The following is a 14,183-nucleotide window of genomic DNA, read 5'->3' on the forward strand; positions in this document are numbered from 1 at the left end:
CAACATTCCACCTTTTTGTTGTAAGTTTATTATCAATCCTCCAGCCCCACACAACATACGTACACACATCCATCCACAAACACACTCACACGCATGTTAAGCTATACAGTACACATATTTGTCATTTCTTTGATTTATTTCCCAGCCCCGTCCCAATCCAACAGGGGGAGAAGTCTGCCGAAACTGTGCTTGCCGACACACACCTGCAGCCCACCGCCTTCGCTTGCCGTCCACTCTGCTCAAAGTACAGCAAAAGCAAAAACAAAAAATGAATGAAGACCTTTCCTTTCTTGTGATGTCATAGATTATCTGTTCAGTTCTCAGACACGTGTACATACTACTCGTGGTCCTGTCGGTGACCCAGACTGGATTAAGACGATGCGTCCCCAGTTTGAAATTGAAAGGACCCCCCAAGGAACTTCAAAGTCCAGAGTTCCAGAGCACTAGGGCTCATATGTGACCTGGTCTTCGTTGCTTTTTCATGACCGTGTGAACAGCACAGATAACACAGAATCTGATCTGTTCTGATTTGGGCGACTTTCACATGGGATCCAAATCAGATACAGATTGGATTTTTTGCAGCGTGATTTCAGTGTGGAATCTGATATGGGGCACATTCAAAAAATAATGTGAAGAGCCAAACAAAACAAAAGAAAGTTGGATCTGAGCCATAAATAACAATTGAGTGCTAAGGCTTGCAGTATGAACAGCCTATGTCAGTAACAAACAGCTGTTAAACAGGTTGTCCAGCAATCTGTTGCACCAGTTTAGTTCTGGGCCCAATATCACTGGTTCACACCACCGACATAAAAGATGGACGTCTCCACCTCCTCCCAAAATATCTCTGATACAGCCGCTGTCATCTTGTGTTGGTGACAGCATTTGAAATCCTGAACCACGAACCCCAAAAAATGCATTGACTTTTTTCTTTTTAGTTTGGCCCAACATGGAGGCAACAGGCTTTATAACCTATACTGCAGTCAGCCATGAGGGGGCCATAGAGATGCTTTGGCTTCACTTTTAGAGAACCACCATGTCATCCATCTTAACACACACCAATCAGCCATAACATTATGATCACCTGGGCTCCCTGGTGCTCTGCACTGAGTGTTCTGTCACCTTTCTATCAGAACCAGCATTAACTGTTTCAGCAGTTTGAGCTACAGGAGCCATGATAACCAGGTAATCAGCGTTATTCACTTCACCAGTCAGTGCCCATGTTATGGCGGATGTGTGTCGATGGTTCAGACAGAAAAACCTAAATGTATAGTAGATGTGATCTCACAAACAGTGAAACAAGATGGCTGCTGTTGTTGGTTTCAAGGTTAGATTCAGCGTACAGCGCTCACAGTACCGCTATCTGCCGTAAACAAACTGCTGGACTTTATCCCATAAAGCTGACACATTTGTGAATTCCAAAAAACAGCTGGAAGAGTTTTGAATTTGAATGATTTCTGGATGTCAAATCTTCAGCCACAGTAAATGTTTAGCAGGGAAAAGGAAGGCTTTTACATCATCATCATCATCATCATTACCACAACTCCCCATGGCACACTGATTCAAAATATAAAAGTAAGTTCCTGTGAGTTTTTTCAACTGGGTCTCGAGCACCTTCATTCACAAATGAAGTTCACTATACATGAATTTTGAGACCAGAAGAAATTTGGCTGATCTAGTGTACAGTCAGAATAGTGACAGAGTGTTAGGGCCACTGTGAGGGTGAGAGAAAGTCCAAATGTTTTGCAAGGAAAAATGATAACTGTACAATGTAAATGCACAGCCAAGAAATAAGAGCCTGACCCATACAGGATTTTAGAGAGGAAAAATTCCCCCATTGCCGGCCGATACAGTGGATCTTTGAGCTGTTTGGGACACTGGATTTTTACCTTCGAGATTTAGCCGGTGCGGATACGGATAACTGTGCAGTTAAATATCTTAATAACACTATAGAGCATTCTACAGTAATGAAAGAGGTTCTTTCACTCACCTCCATTTTATGGGTGTCCTTCTCTATTCCAGAGTATATTCCACCATAGGCCAATATCTGCCAACCTGATAAAACACAGACATACTGATGTCTGTTTTCCTGTAATAATGACTTTATTCTTATGACTTTATTTAATATTACAAACGTGAAATTCTGACTGTATTCTCATGTCATTAAATTTTATTTTATTTTTTCCTACATTTTTTTTAACAGTGGCCCTAACAGTTGTTTTTACAGCTAACTGCTGACTGAAGTCGTGACTGAAGATACAAGTTAACCATTGCAGAAATAAGGCGTGCGCTCTGAGACAGTCCTGTCCGGTTTTTCTTAGATGTGAACTTGGAAATTCGGACATTTGGGAAACGGCGCCTCAGATTGTTTGAAAGAATAACAGCTATGGAGCTTCAACAAAATAGGAACGGCTCTTTTTTTATCATGATTCTGAAACTGACAACACACCCTCTCTTTTGAGTCAATATTTAAAACTCTTCATTTATCAATAGCTATATTTTCTTATAAATTCATATAAAACAATTTTAAATTAAATAGGTGACATAAAAAAAAACTTGAATTTTCAAGGCAATTGCTCAAGGAATTTGTTTTCTAGAAAAATCTGCCTTGTCTTAAGGACCCCATTAACAACAGAAAGGCCAAAACATGATTTCCTTGTTCACTTTAGTTTCCTCACTTCCTGTTTGTTCAAACAGACGACACGGTCTACAGCCAAACACGGTGGCCTATAGTGGCTAGTAGTAATAGTAGTGCATGCTGCAGTCCGCTATGAATGCCACTTTAAAAAAATAAGAAAAGAAATCCACATTTAAAATCACATCATCCTGTACAAACATGGAATCATATTCACATCTAGGAATAAAATCAACAAATGAATCCAAGAAACCAGCATTTTGGTTTTTGTTTTTTCAATGTCACATTTTCATCCCTCCATCAAAAGGCGAGTCGATTCACGCAGCGACGTCGATCGAATATGTTCACGGCAACGCTTCGTCCAGCCACTAGTAGATTGTCTTGCGGCCATAGTAGATCTAGTTGCTTGATTACTGAGCGGAAGGCTGTGACCGAGGCAGCAGCCTCCAGGAGAGTGACGAGGTTAAGGGGGTTCTGCCATGTGTACTTGGTCCAATGCGATCACACCACGTCCCATTTAGTGGATGCTGTTATTACCAGCAGGGCTTAACTGACAAGTGGGCCAGAACTGTGTATTAGGAACTTGCTATGACTTAATCTGATTTGACTGATTGCACATTACACTGAACTGGTTGTCTATGGGAAGCCCTTAACTTTGAATGGCCTCTACATTTGATTTTGATCAGGTTCCACATACTTATCATCATCATCATCATCATTCTAAATGTGAAAGTGGTGAAATGTTAAAATATTAAGCATCTGCATCAATTGACCCTTCCTAAGCCTTGCCCCTTTTTGAACCTCAGTCAACTTCCTCCTTTCCTCTACTGAGATATGCTATGTGCTAGGCTAATCTATGTTGAAAAGACAAGCACATTTTGAAGATGGTTAAAAGATAAAAGTGACATATAGTCACATCTTAAGTTAGCAAAATGCTAGCTGGCTAGCTTACTTATCTACATTAATCATAACGTTTTGCTAACATTAGCTAACAGTTGTAACTAGCTAGCTAACAATTAATGTAAATTAGCTAGTTAGTTTAGGGTGACCATGTCTCTTCAAACCTCAACTGTTTAAGAGCTTAGCACACCTTTTAACACCATGGACACAACCATTGCAGCATTTTCTTTATGAAGGAGTAAGCCTTCAAAAAAAAAACTGTCTTCGGCAGGAGAGCTAACAACGAACCGTCACAAAGAGCCACAAGTGTTCTAGCCTTTGACGCCATCCTATGACTCGTGTTGGTTATTAATATATTATTTGTGGTTGAAACTGGGACAATTTGGTAGTAATTGTTGAAAACAAGGACAGTGTAGTGTTTTACAGATATTTCTTGGGACTCGGGAGGCCTAGCTTGGAACTGGGACAATCACAGACAAAATCGGGAGGTCTGGTCACACTAAGCTAGTTAGCTAGCATTTTGCTAACTTAAAATGGTATGTCACTTCTACGTTGTAACCATCATCAAAATGTGGCTGTCTTTTCAACATAGATTAGGCTAGCACATGGAAAATCCAAGTATAGTAAAGGAGAAAGTTGGCTATGGTTCTGACAGAGGCTTGCTCAACTGTTATTGGAGCACAGAGCAAAAAGGGGCGGGACTTATGAAGGGTCCACTTTTACCTAAATGCAGCTTCAGTCCAAAAGTGCTCATATGAAACTTCATAAACCTACAGTCGTCTAACTCAGCAGAGCTCATCCAGAGCTCATTGGTGGCCCCAGTGGGGATAAGCTCCCCACCCTGGCAGTGGCAGTGCCTTGCGCTGCTATACTTGTATATACTGTAACACCCAGACCTGACCATGCTAGTGCCTCATGCTACCTACTGAGCTACTGTGAGGATAAAACCCACAAAAGTGAGTCACATCATAGTTCCTGTTTGGTCCTGTGAAATCCCCCCTAAAAAATGTCTTTCATAGCCCTGTGCGACCAAGTTCTTGCTTACATCAGTCCAGGTCTTACTGTCATTTTACGAGTAGAGTTACTGAGGTGTATGTCTGGAGGCAGGACAGTCCAGTACAGTTTTGCTCTATAGTCAATTAGCCAATGAGGAGTGAGATCTGGACAAAATAGTTCGAGTCATCCTCAGATGTCCAGGTTTACAGTAGGTTAGTGGTTTTACTCCCTCAAAGGCAGAAAAGAGCTGTACCTCCTCTTCGTCTCATTGGTCCTTGAGCCAGAGGCCGGCTCACTCTCAGACAGAAATCTCGTAGGTGGTGCCCCCGACGCCCGTCACCTTCTTCACCCCGCCACCCTGGGGCTTATAGGCAGGGCTCTGCATCAATGCCGAGCTGGGATAGGCCACTCCCGGCCGGGCTGACACACTGACTGGATGGGAGGGGGAGGAAGGGGCGGAGCACGAGGAGGTGGAAGAGAAGGGCTGGCCGCCGTTGGTCCGACTCAGCGGTTTCATCTGGATCAGTTCATCCCTGATTTTAGAAAAACACAATAGGCAAAAAAAGAATTAGAATTAAATTCAGGACAGGAAGTCCAGAGTTAATGACACTGTTAGTATTTTATTTCAATCGTAATATATTTCCTTGCTTACATTCTAGAAATAAATACACAGCCCTAGTATTTTACCACTTCATTTCCAAACATCTGACACCCTCCAAAAAAATATGAGACAAACTACATATAAGGCGCTGTCACACCTATAGTTCTGGACTGGACAACTGGACATTGTTGCCTTTTAGATGTCACCCAGTTTGTGTTCACGACCAAGATGAACATAAACATGGTTGACTGGCAATCATAGAATCACATATCTACGATAAAAAATGGTGCAGGTAATTTGTTTGCTCTTAAATTGCAAACAAACTGACCGTCTCGGCCCGCTCTAAAGCAGCAGTTTGACAAGAGCTCAAATGAACCAAACCTAATGGGCAAATGGACCAGGATTAAAAATACTACTGTTATTTTTGCACTTGGTCTGCAACAACCTTCCCACCGCAACCCTCAGTCTACCTGGGTTCAGTCTGTATGTAAATACACTCACTAAAAAAGGGCTACAGCTGCTGTTTGGAATGAGTGAATTTATTGCACCAATAGTACATGTAAAACAGCCTGTTTTACATGTACTGCATTATTTTCTTTGTTCAGTGGGTTATGTTTCTAAGTATTGCAGTAGTTCTCATGTAATGCTACAGCTTATTGGTTAAAAAGCTTCTCAGTATGATCTCAGTATGGAAGGTGAAACATTCATTAAGACTAAGATTTTCACTATGCTGGACATCATAAAACATTTTCCATGGGTCAGCTGCGAACACATACGACATTCACACTCTACTCATTTCATCACAATGAAATGAAACTCAAAGAAACACAGTGGTAAAACTAAACCCGTGCAGTTGTGGAGTACCTGCAAATAAATAGTGCGCAGGATGGAAAAAGCACAGGACAGACACACGGCAACACGTTGGGAGATGAAACAGTTGTATTTCCGTCATGCAAAAGTTTGACTGCCTCGGTGAACACTCATCTGATACTGAACTACAATGCAAAAATGCTGCATCAGTTACCGTTACTGTGAAGAAACAAAGTTCCATGCGTGTGTGCTCAGTTATCTAAGTTCACCTCTTCAGTTCTACTCTTGCTACTGTTACTTTTGGACACCTGAATTTATGTTTTCTTCATTCATAAATTGTTACTTGTATTGGAATAGTAAAACTGCCTGTTGTGTGTGTTAATAACATGAACTCTACCTTTTCTCCATTATTGTTAATTACACTGCTGTATCAAGTTGAATGGTTACTTAGGGCTGCCCCTTGTAAGTTGTTGAGAAGAGTTTTAGTCGACCCCCTTTTCATCAACCGGACAGTCGCAGAAAAACAAAATCAACAAACTCTGCTGGGGAGCTGCGCCTTGTCACTGGAACGGAAGTATCAGGGCATTGTTGCAACACAAACCTTTTCTCTTGTTACACAGGAAGTCACTGGTGCACTGCTGCATGTGCTAACTGTATTAGCTGCCATTGGCTACTTAGAGGTCCTATTAGCTTATTAGCTGACTCTACCCAGACTGGGAGCTTGAAGGATGGGGGGAGTTTTGTTAACATTACTACCATAGGAATTAGCATGAGAGCGTTGGACTGCTGCTCACAGTCTCGAAGACTGTTAGAAACCAGCTAATTTCCAGCAGCTCTGAACAGGACTCTGACTCTGGATCATTATCCATTGTGCTTATAAGTATTTGTTTTTGTGAAGTTCAAAAGTTATTTTTATACCGTGTTAAGGCTCCCTGTTAGTTGTTCTGACACATACAGAATCATTACCACGTTTTCCGTTAGCATTTTGCAGGCACATAAATAAATAAATGAACTACTAATGGCTTGAACTAAAAACTAATGCTCAAGCTTTATTATTAAGGGACAGCCCTAATGGCTGCAGTGAACAGAATTGTTCTGGTTCCATTTAATATTTTTGTGTCTTTTATATGGGCACACATTTCGTGTAGTGCATATGGACACATGATGCAAACGACAGGAACAAACAGGCAGACCACAACAACACTGTACATGTAACAGTGAGAAACCCCACAACACAAATGGAAGACAAGCAAAGGGAGAAGAAGGAGGAACTCACAGGAAATCTGGCAGGAGGAGGAGGAGGAGAGAGGGGAAGAGGAGGAGGAGCAGGAGGAGCAGTCAATCAGGTCAGGTTTTCAGGCGGGCAGGTGGTTTTTTTTCAGGGTTAGCAGCAAACCAATTGTCCTGACTAAAGGCGAAACTCATACTCACTTCGGCGCTTGTATTCCTCCTCCTCCCATCCCTCCACCTCCTCCACCTCCTCCTCCTCCTACCCCCGCTGCATTTGCACCGGCTGACGCGGACGCCTTTCGGACCAGCCGGTATTGCATTTCGGCAGCGGCAGCACTCGAGTAGGAGAGCGACTTGCCCAGAGGTGGGGGGTGCGGAGATCGGGGTGGGTGAGTCGTGGAGGTGGAGGAGGATCCCAGAGGGGTGTCGGTGGAGCGGGTGCGGTAGGGATAAGCATGGTGGGGCGGCGCGTGAGGGACAGCAAAGCGAGGAGGGCGGGAGGTGGAGGAAGAGGAAGAGGAGTGGTGGTGATGATGGGAGTGGTGGTGGTGGTGATGATGGTGGTGGTGATGGTGTGGGGGAGGCGGGGCAGAGGAGGAGGGCAGAGCTGGGGCCTGACTGGTAGGTGGGGGGTGAGCACCGGGGTGGGGCTCACCCAGCAGACACTCCCTCTCTGGAGGAGGTGGTGGGGAGGAGGACGTGGAGGAGGAAGAGCGGTGGAGGAAAGGGTGGTGGTGGTGGTGGGAGGAGCGGTGGTGGTGATGGGGCGACTGGGAGTGCATCTCAGCAACTCTTTGTTGTGATGACAGGAAGGGGGAGTTGTAGCTGCCTGCTGCCGGTGTGCAGGGTCTTCCAGAGGAAACCTCAGCGGTTGCTGAACCCGCCACCACCACCTTGTCAAAGTCCTCACCACCTGCCAGTAAGTTATCATATGACAGGCTCCCGTTGCGGGATGGGTGGTGAGGCGGGGGTGTCTGATTGGCTAAGCTCTTGAAGCTGGCTGAGGTTGTGGTTGCCTCGGAGACGTGGGCAGCACCTGCCGAGGTGTGCGTGGAGCTGGAAGATCGCGACGCCACTCCTGATAGGACGGTGGGGTCAGAGAAGGAGGGATATGAGCGTCCACCGAGGGAGTAACCAGGGATGCCCCCTCCTCCCGCCTCTCTTCCGCCCTCCCTCCTCTCCCCACCTCCTCCCCCTCCCACTCTGTCAGATGAAGTGTCCCTGCGGTCCAGGCTGGGCTGGGAGCGGAAACCAGGCTGCTGGCTGGCCTGGAGGAGGGAAGAGGTAGAAGAGGAGGAGTCCCTGGCACTGCCGACACTCTCCCCTCGACTTAACTGGAGCAGGCAGGAGGAGGAGGAGGAGGAGGAGGAGGAGAAAGAGGAGGGAAGGTGAAGGAGGGAAAAGAAACAAGAAGCTGAGCAAATAAGAGTAGAGAGCTACATTGGAGTTTAACCATGATTTTCTGCTGCACCGAAACTTCCTCTGACACAACAACCCAACTGCTGCTGGCAATGTTTCTCTGTTGGACAGGAAGTAGCCTCTTTACAGGTCAGCACTGATAGTGTTCATAAAGCCCTTTTTTAGATATTCAACATGATTACTTTAAAAATATCAAAACACAATGTTAAGATGAAGAAAGGCCAAAAATGTCAAACATGGAGAAATGAAGTGTCTGCACAATTCGGTCCAATGCAGGTATTTAACAATAAGGCCAAGCTGTCTGTCACTGGACCTTCATCAGAGCAATTAGGAGACTGTAGTGATTTATCTTCTCTTTTTGTGATGTATTATCTGTATAACCTCCTATGTTGGGTTTGCTCCTAAACCCAGAACTGGCCAACAGCAACGTGTGCTGCGGGATTGAGTCCTAAAATCTGGAAAGTAGATTTTGCATCTCCGCTTCCCTCTCCTCGAAGTCAATGGGATTTTGGTAAGATGGCTGAAATAAGGTCTGTGGTTAACATGAGACTACAGAGGTTGTCTGTGACATTAACCTTTACACCTTCGTTGTGTTTATACTTACATTCTTGCAAACTATTCTTACTCAAATTTTAACTTGTAGATTTTAATTACAATTTGGGAATTAATTGGTGCAGTTTGTTGAAGGTCTAGTGACTGAAAGCTCATCTTCATATTAAAATTGGTAAACGTGCCAAGTCTTGCTTTCTCAATATTAGACATAATACATTAAGATTTCCATGCCGACATTTTTAGTACAATGGTGTTGCAAGGGTTCAGAAGTCACTAAAAAAGCAACAGAACACAACGAATAACAGTTGTATGTATGCACTGTCAATAATATTAGTACTAACCAACTGCACAACAAATACATAATATAGAAAGTAGTTGCAGGGTAGTGCCACCCAAGTCCTTCATTAAAACTGACCCTTCCCATGTCCGGCCCTTTTTGGTCTGTACTATATAATAACAGTTGAGCAAGCTTGGTATCTGCTGGACCCTCAGTCAACTTTCCTGTACTATGATATGCTATGTGTTGGGCTTGTTTAAAGCCATTTTCACAAGGCTTGCTCAACTGTTATTGGAGAACAGAGCAAAAACAGGCAGGACTTAGGAAGGGTCAATTAAGACATAATATTCAACATAAAATTAAGAGAAAGAATTTATTTGATGACAAAAAAAGATTTGTTACCAAGATTAACACTTGATATACACTCCTTTCTTTTATCTCTAGAAGCCCACAGCACAGGAAAAGAGTGAAAAAGAGATTTGATTCCTGTCTTCTGACAGTTCACTTTGTACCAGCCTCTATTTGAGGCATCACATAAAGTTTTTAAAATTCCATTTGAGACCAGCTCAGGTGACAAGATCATTAAAGCATCAAAATCTGAGATTAAAAGGAATTTGTAGACAAAATTGAAAAAATGAAAAGGAATAAAGAGATGGAAGTTGGAATAACAAACTAAAGAGAAAAGGAGGAGAATCAGGAAAATAGTATTACAGAGGGGCAGGGGACTGACAGGTAGGAGTATATGGACCAGACATGGGTACAAATACTGAGTAGAACTAACTTATATACCAGATATAGTCAGCTACAATCAAATGATTTAAACAAAACAAATTGGATTTAATCTTACACTGTGTTTTTTTTTTACTCATTCTGTCCAAACAAAATGATAGATTAATCCAGTCACTAACCATCTCAAATGTATTCAAACAGTATTTCACCAACATCCAGAACAAACAGAAAGGGGCAGGAAACAAAGTTATAGGTGAAGATAAGAGGGGGAAAAAATGCTTTCAGAACAATCACTTACTGATACTGATCAACAGAAAGCCACTGAGAAACCAAACCAAGATGGCCCACAGGAAATCAAAAGAAAAAACAAAAACAAAAATATGAGTCTACAACTGTGTGTTATTGTCCTTGCATATCACCTGGCTGTCTCCTGTGTGTTTATGTGTGCATTACCTGGTTGGCGTAAGCATGTGTGAGCGCTGTGTGGTTCTTGCCGGGGCTGTAGGTGGGTCTGTATTTGTACATGGTGGGGGTGGGTGGGGCTTTGTTGAGTAGACTGCACTCTGCAGGAGGGTGGGAAAAGATGAATGAAAAAATATCAGAGCAGATCAGATCAATGTTTAGTTTTTGAGTTGAGACAGAGTTTATGTGCAGATCTTTGCATAAAGTCAGCAGGAAGTTAGAACACATTACCCTCCGTGTTTCCCCTGGTGATTCCAGGGTAGCGAAGCTCCGGTTTAGGAGGAGGAGGAGGCTCAGCGTCACATGACTGGCTCTCCATCATCTCCAGACTGGACTTTGACTTGAAAGAGGAGAGAAGACAGATAAGAACCACTACGTTGATGCATGTCCAAAAGGGATATTAAGCAATTGACAAATGACCAGTGAAACACAATAAAATGTCAGCTTTCTCTGAGTTTGAACATTGTTGGAAACATTTGGCATTAGTAAGTACAAAACTCAACTACATATAGAATCTAGCTCTAGAGTTTATTTAATGTGGAAATGTTACATATTAAAGCCTTAAGGTTCCCTTCCATTTAGTGTAGTAGAATCTTTTCAGTCAGCCAGCATGCACCCTGACTCTGTTTGACCTGAATAAATGAATACAAATTCAACCCAAATTATGCAATATCAAGCCGCTTGCAATATTTCTGCAAATAAGTAAATAAATAAAAATGCCAAAGTGGTAGAATGCCTTTTAATTAAACATACTTCCCCTATAAAATAATCAATTTCAGATCCAATGTTATGAACCCAGGCCAAACCAAAATCAATCAGCAACCTCAACAATCCAATTTCCTAGCAGATACATTACTGCCTGTGAGACTTCATTCAGCCAAAGCAGAGCTTACTCCGGGCTGCGAGTAGTCCACAACAACCTCCACAAAGCACTACTTCCCCCAAGTTTTACAACTGATGAACATTACAATTTCTCAAGAAATAACACACACAACTGCAAATTACATTACAATTATTCTGAAAGATTAGACCATTATTGGCCCCAATAATGACCCTGCTGAGACTGAACAATGTACATAATGTTGACATCAGGGCACAGTGAATGAACAACTCCTCTGTAGCCATTGTTATGAAGCGTCACAGACTGTCTGGGCTGATAGATGTGGTTGTGTTTACTGATACAACCTTAAAGGACTTCTGCCTTTTGAATTTCAAACTGCTTTTAAACCTCTTGCTGCCATCTGGATGTGCCTGTATGCAACTTTCCAGGCACAGACTTGAATTAGAGGCATAACACCCTTAATTAACACACTGTTTACCAAGAGGAAAAAGCTATTCTTTGTTTGTTTGGCACATTAAAGTTTGCCCCTATGAGCACCCGCCCTGCTGTTCTTACCCGGTGCAGGTCTCCCTGTATGCCGTTGTCCAGGATCTTTGCGGCCAGCTGGGCTTCTGTCAGCTGTGGCCGTAGAAAAGGCGGCTGCACACACACACTCTGCACACACTTCTTTCTGCCCAGATACCTGCAGTGAGCACAGACACAGTGAGTATCTAGATCATAAAGACCAACCACTACACAGTACACTGTTGTTACAAGAAACTGAGCTAGAGATGCCACAAAACCAGAAATGTATTAGTCGATACAAATACTAGTGAAATTCCACAAGTCTCGATACCACGGTAAAAAAACAAAAAACAAAGCAATAGATCCCATGTACACACACTCCTTTATTAAAAACATTTCAACATTACAAAAAATGACGTTAATGACGTAACCGTACGAAACCAAAGCCCATTATATTCACCGTATCTGTGCCAGAGAACGACTCTCTCTGCACTGAGTGATTGCAGATGGGAGTGACAGATGCTTTGGTGAAGCATCGGCACGATACATAATGTTAGAGAGAAGTGTGGCGGGAGGCCAGAGTCTAAAATTAAGGAGAAAGGCTGCTGGTAGGCGTATATGCAGCCCGGTCAGGTCTGGAAGAATGAAAACTTTTGTACCTGTGGTACTGTAGAAAGACAAGTACTGTCACATTTTCAGAATTCTCAGTCACTCTCACAAAATGATGGTCTTTGGATGTAAATGGTAAATGGACCTGTACTTGTATAGCGCCTTTCCAGTCTTCCGACCACTCAAAGCGCTTTTACACTACGTGCCACATTCACCCTTTCACACACATTCACACAGTGATAGCAAAGCCCATCGAACAGAAACTAACTCAATCATACACATTTACACACACCGATGCACAGCACCAGGAGCAATTCAGGGTTCCGTATCTTGCTCAAGGACACTTCGACACGTGGTGTGAGGAGATGGGGATCAAACCAACAACCTTCCGATTAGTGGATGAAGATGTCGGAAACATTACCGATGCTGTCTCTTTGCGGAATGTTGATGGATTAAAGTTGGAGGCATTCCTTTGTAAGGCTATGGAGTGCTAATGAACAGTGCATCAGAAAGAAGTATGCAAAACAGAAGGGGAAAAAAAGCACCTGGGTGCCTGCGAGCTGCAGAGGACATGAGAGACATTCTTCCAGCAGCCATTGGTGAATGGGTTAACGCCTCCTCTGAACTTCCCTGTAACCTGGAGAAAGAGACACAGAGTTACAGTTACACATCTTGCTAACATCTGCAAGATGTCCTACTATCCATTTTTAAATATAAACTACAGGATTTCTGAGACTGTAATTTTACCTGTCACTGGTGCACACATAATGAAACTGGATTTCCTACCTGCTCATTGGTAGTCCTGCCTCTGGCCACAAGCACTATGTGGAAACCAGTGAGGCCAGCAACTGGGATAAAGAACAAGCCTGCAACACACATTACAGCCAGCCTGAGAGCGAAGGGGGTCAAGGAATACCATAAAAGAGCAGGTTGAACAGACGGATGAAGGCCCATACAGAATAATGTATTAGATTTCATGATAATGTGCCCATTAGGTTTTTATATTTATTGTGTGTAAATGGACAGCTTTTCCAATAATCATGGAACAAAAATACATGGGAAAGGTCCTTAAAAGATACGTGACGATGGCGTGCAGGCGGTCAATGTTCTGACGATGGTAGAGGATGAAGAGCAGGCCAAAGCCAAACACGGCCATGATGTGAGCCGTCAGAGACAGGAGGAACAGGAAGAAGTAGCGGTAGTTCCTCCTGCCGATGCAGTTGTTCACCCATGGACAGTGGTGGTCGAAGTCCTATATGATGAGGGTTAAAGGACGCTGTGGTAAGAAAGCTAGTACAGTAAAAGACATTTGTCTGCACCTACATGTTACCAGGAAGTACAGTACCTTACTTCCTCACGGTAAAAAATTGACACACTGATGACATGATTTAGTGTGTGTGTGGTAGTCAGTTAATGTCTGTGCCACTGTGCACATGAACCATCACAGCATGTCTATAAGTTTTACCACAGAATCAAATGTATATGAGACTCCGGCCGATTCAGGTCATGGGCTGATCGATTGGTGCTGGTATGAGTATTAATTCAATTCAATTTCAATTCAGTTTTATTTGTATAGTGCCAATTCATAACAGAAGTTATCTCAGGACACTTTTCAAATAGA

General features: G+C 43.1%; 1 protein-coding gene across 3 annotated transcripts in view; it reads right to left on the bottom strand.

Moving 5' to 3' along the window:
• Nucleotides 1-5: 5 nt before the first annotated feature.
• Nucleotides 6-14,183, bottom strand: part of zdhhc5a (zinc finger DHHC-type palmitoyltransferase 5a) — a 31,632-nt gene continuing 17,454 nt past the window's right edge. For 2 of the 3 annotated variants that reach the window (XM_051386398.1, XM_051386400.1), the window contains exons 5-12: nucleotides 13,642-13,814; nucleotides 13,349-13,451; nucleotides 13,108-13,199; nucleotides 12,005-12,131; nucleotides 10,840-10,948; nucleotides 10,600-10,709; nucleotides 7,371-8,503; nucleotides 6-5,061 (exon numbers count right to left, since the gene is read on the bottom strand). In XM_051386398.1, coding sequence (XP_051242358.1) covers nucleotides 4,827-5,061; nucleotides 7,371-8,503; nucleotides 10,600-10,709; nucleotides 10,840-10,948; nucleotides 12,005-12,131; nucleotides 13,108-13,199; nucleotides 13,349-13,451; nucleotides 13,642-13,814 — 2,082 coding nt within the window. In that variant the 3' untranslated portion in view covers nucleotides 6-4,826. Of the gene's footprint in view, nucleotides 5,062-7,215; nucleotides 8,504-10,599; nucleotides 10,710-10,839; nucleotides 10,949-12,004; nucleotides 12,132-13,107; nucleotides 13,200-13,348; nucleotides 13,452-13,641; nucleotides 13,815-14,183 lie in introns of all 3 variants that reach the window. The other variant, XR_007881764.1, reaches the window with a different exon arrangement.

This window comes from Dicentrarchus labrax, unplaced genomic scaffold (genome assembly GCF_905237075.1).
Source record: "Dicentrarchus labrax unplaced genomic scaffold, dlabrax2021, whole genome shotgun sequence".
Lineage (NCBI taxonomy): Eukaryota > Metazoa > Chordata > Actinopteri > Moronidae > Dicentrarchus > Dicentrarchus labrax.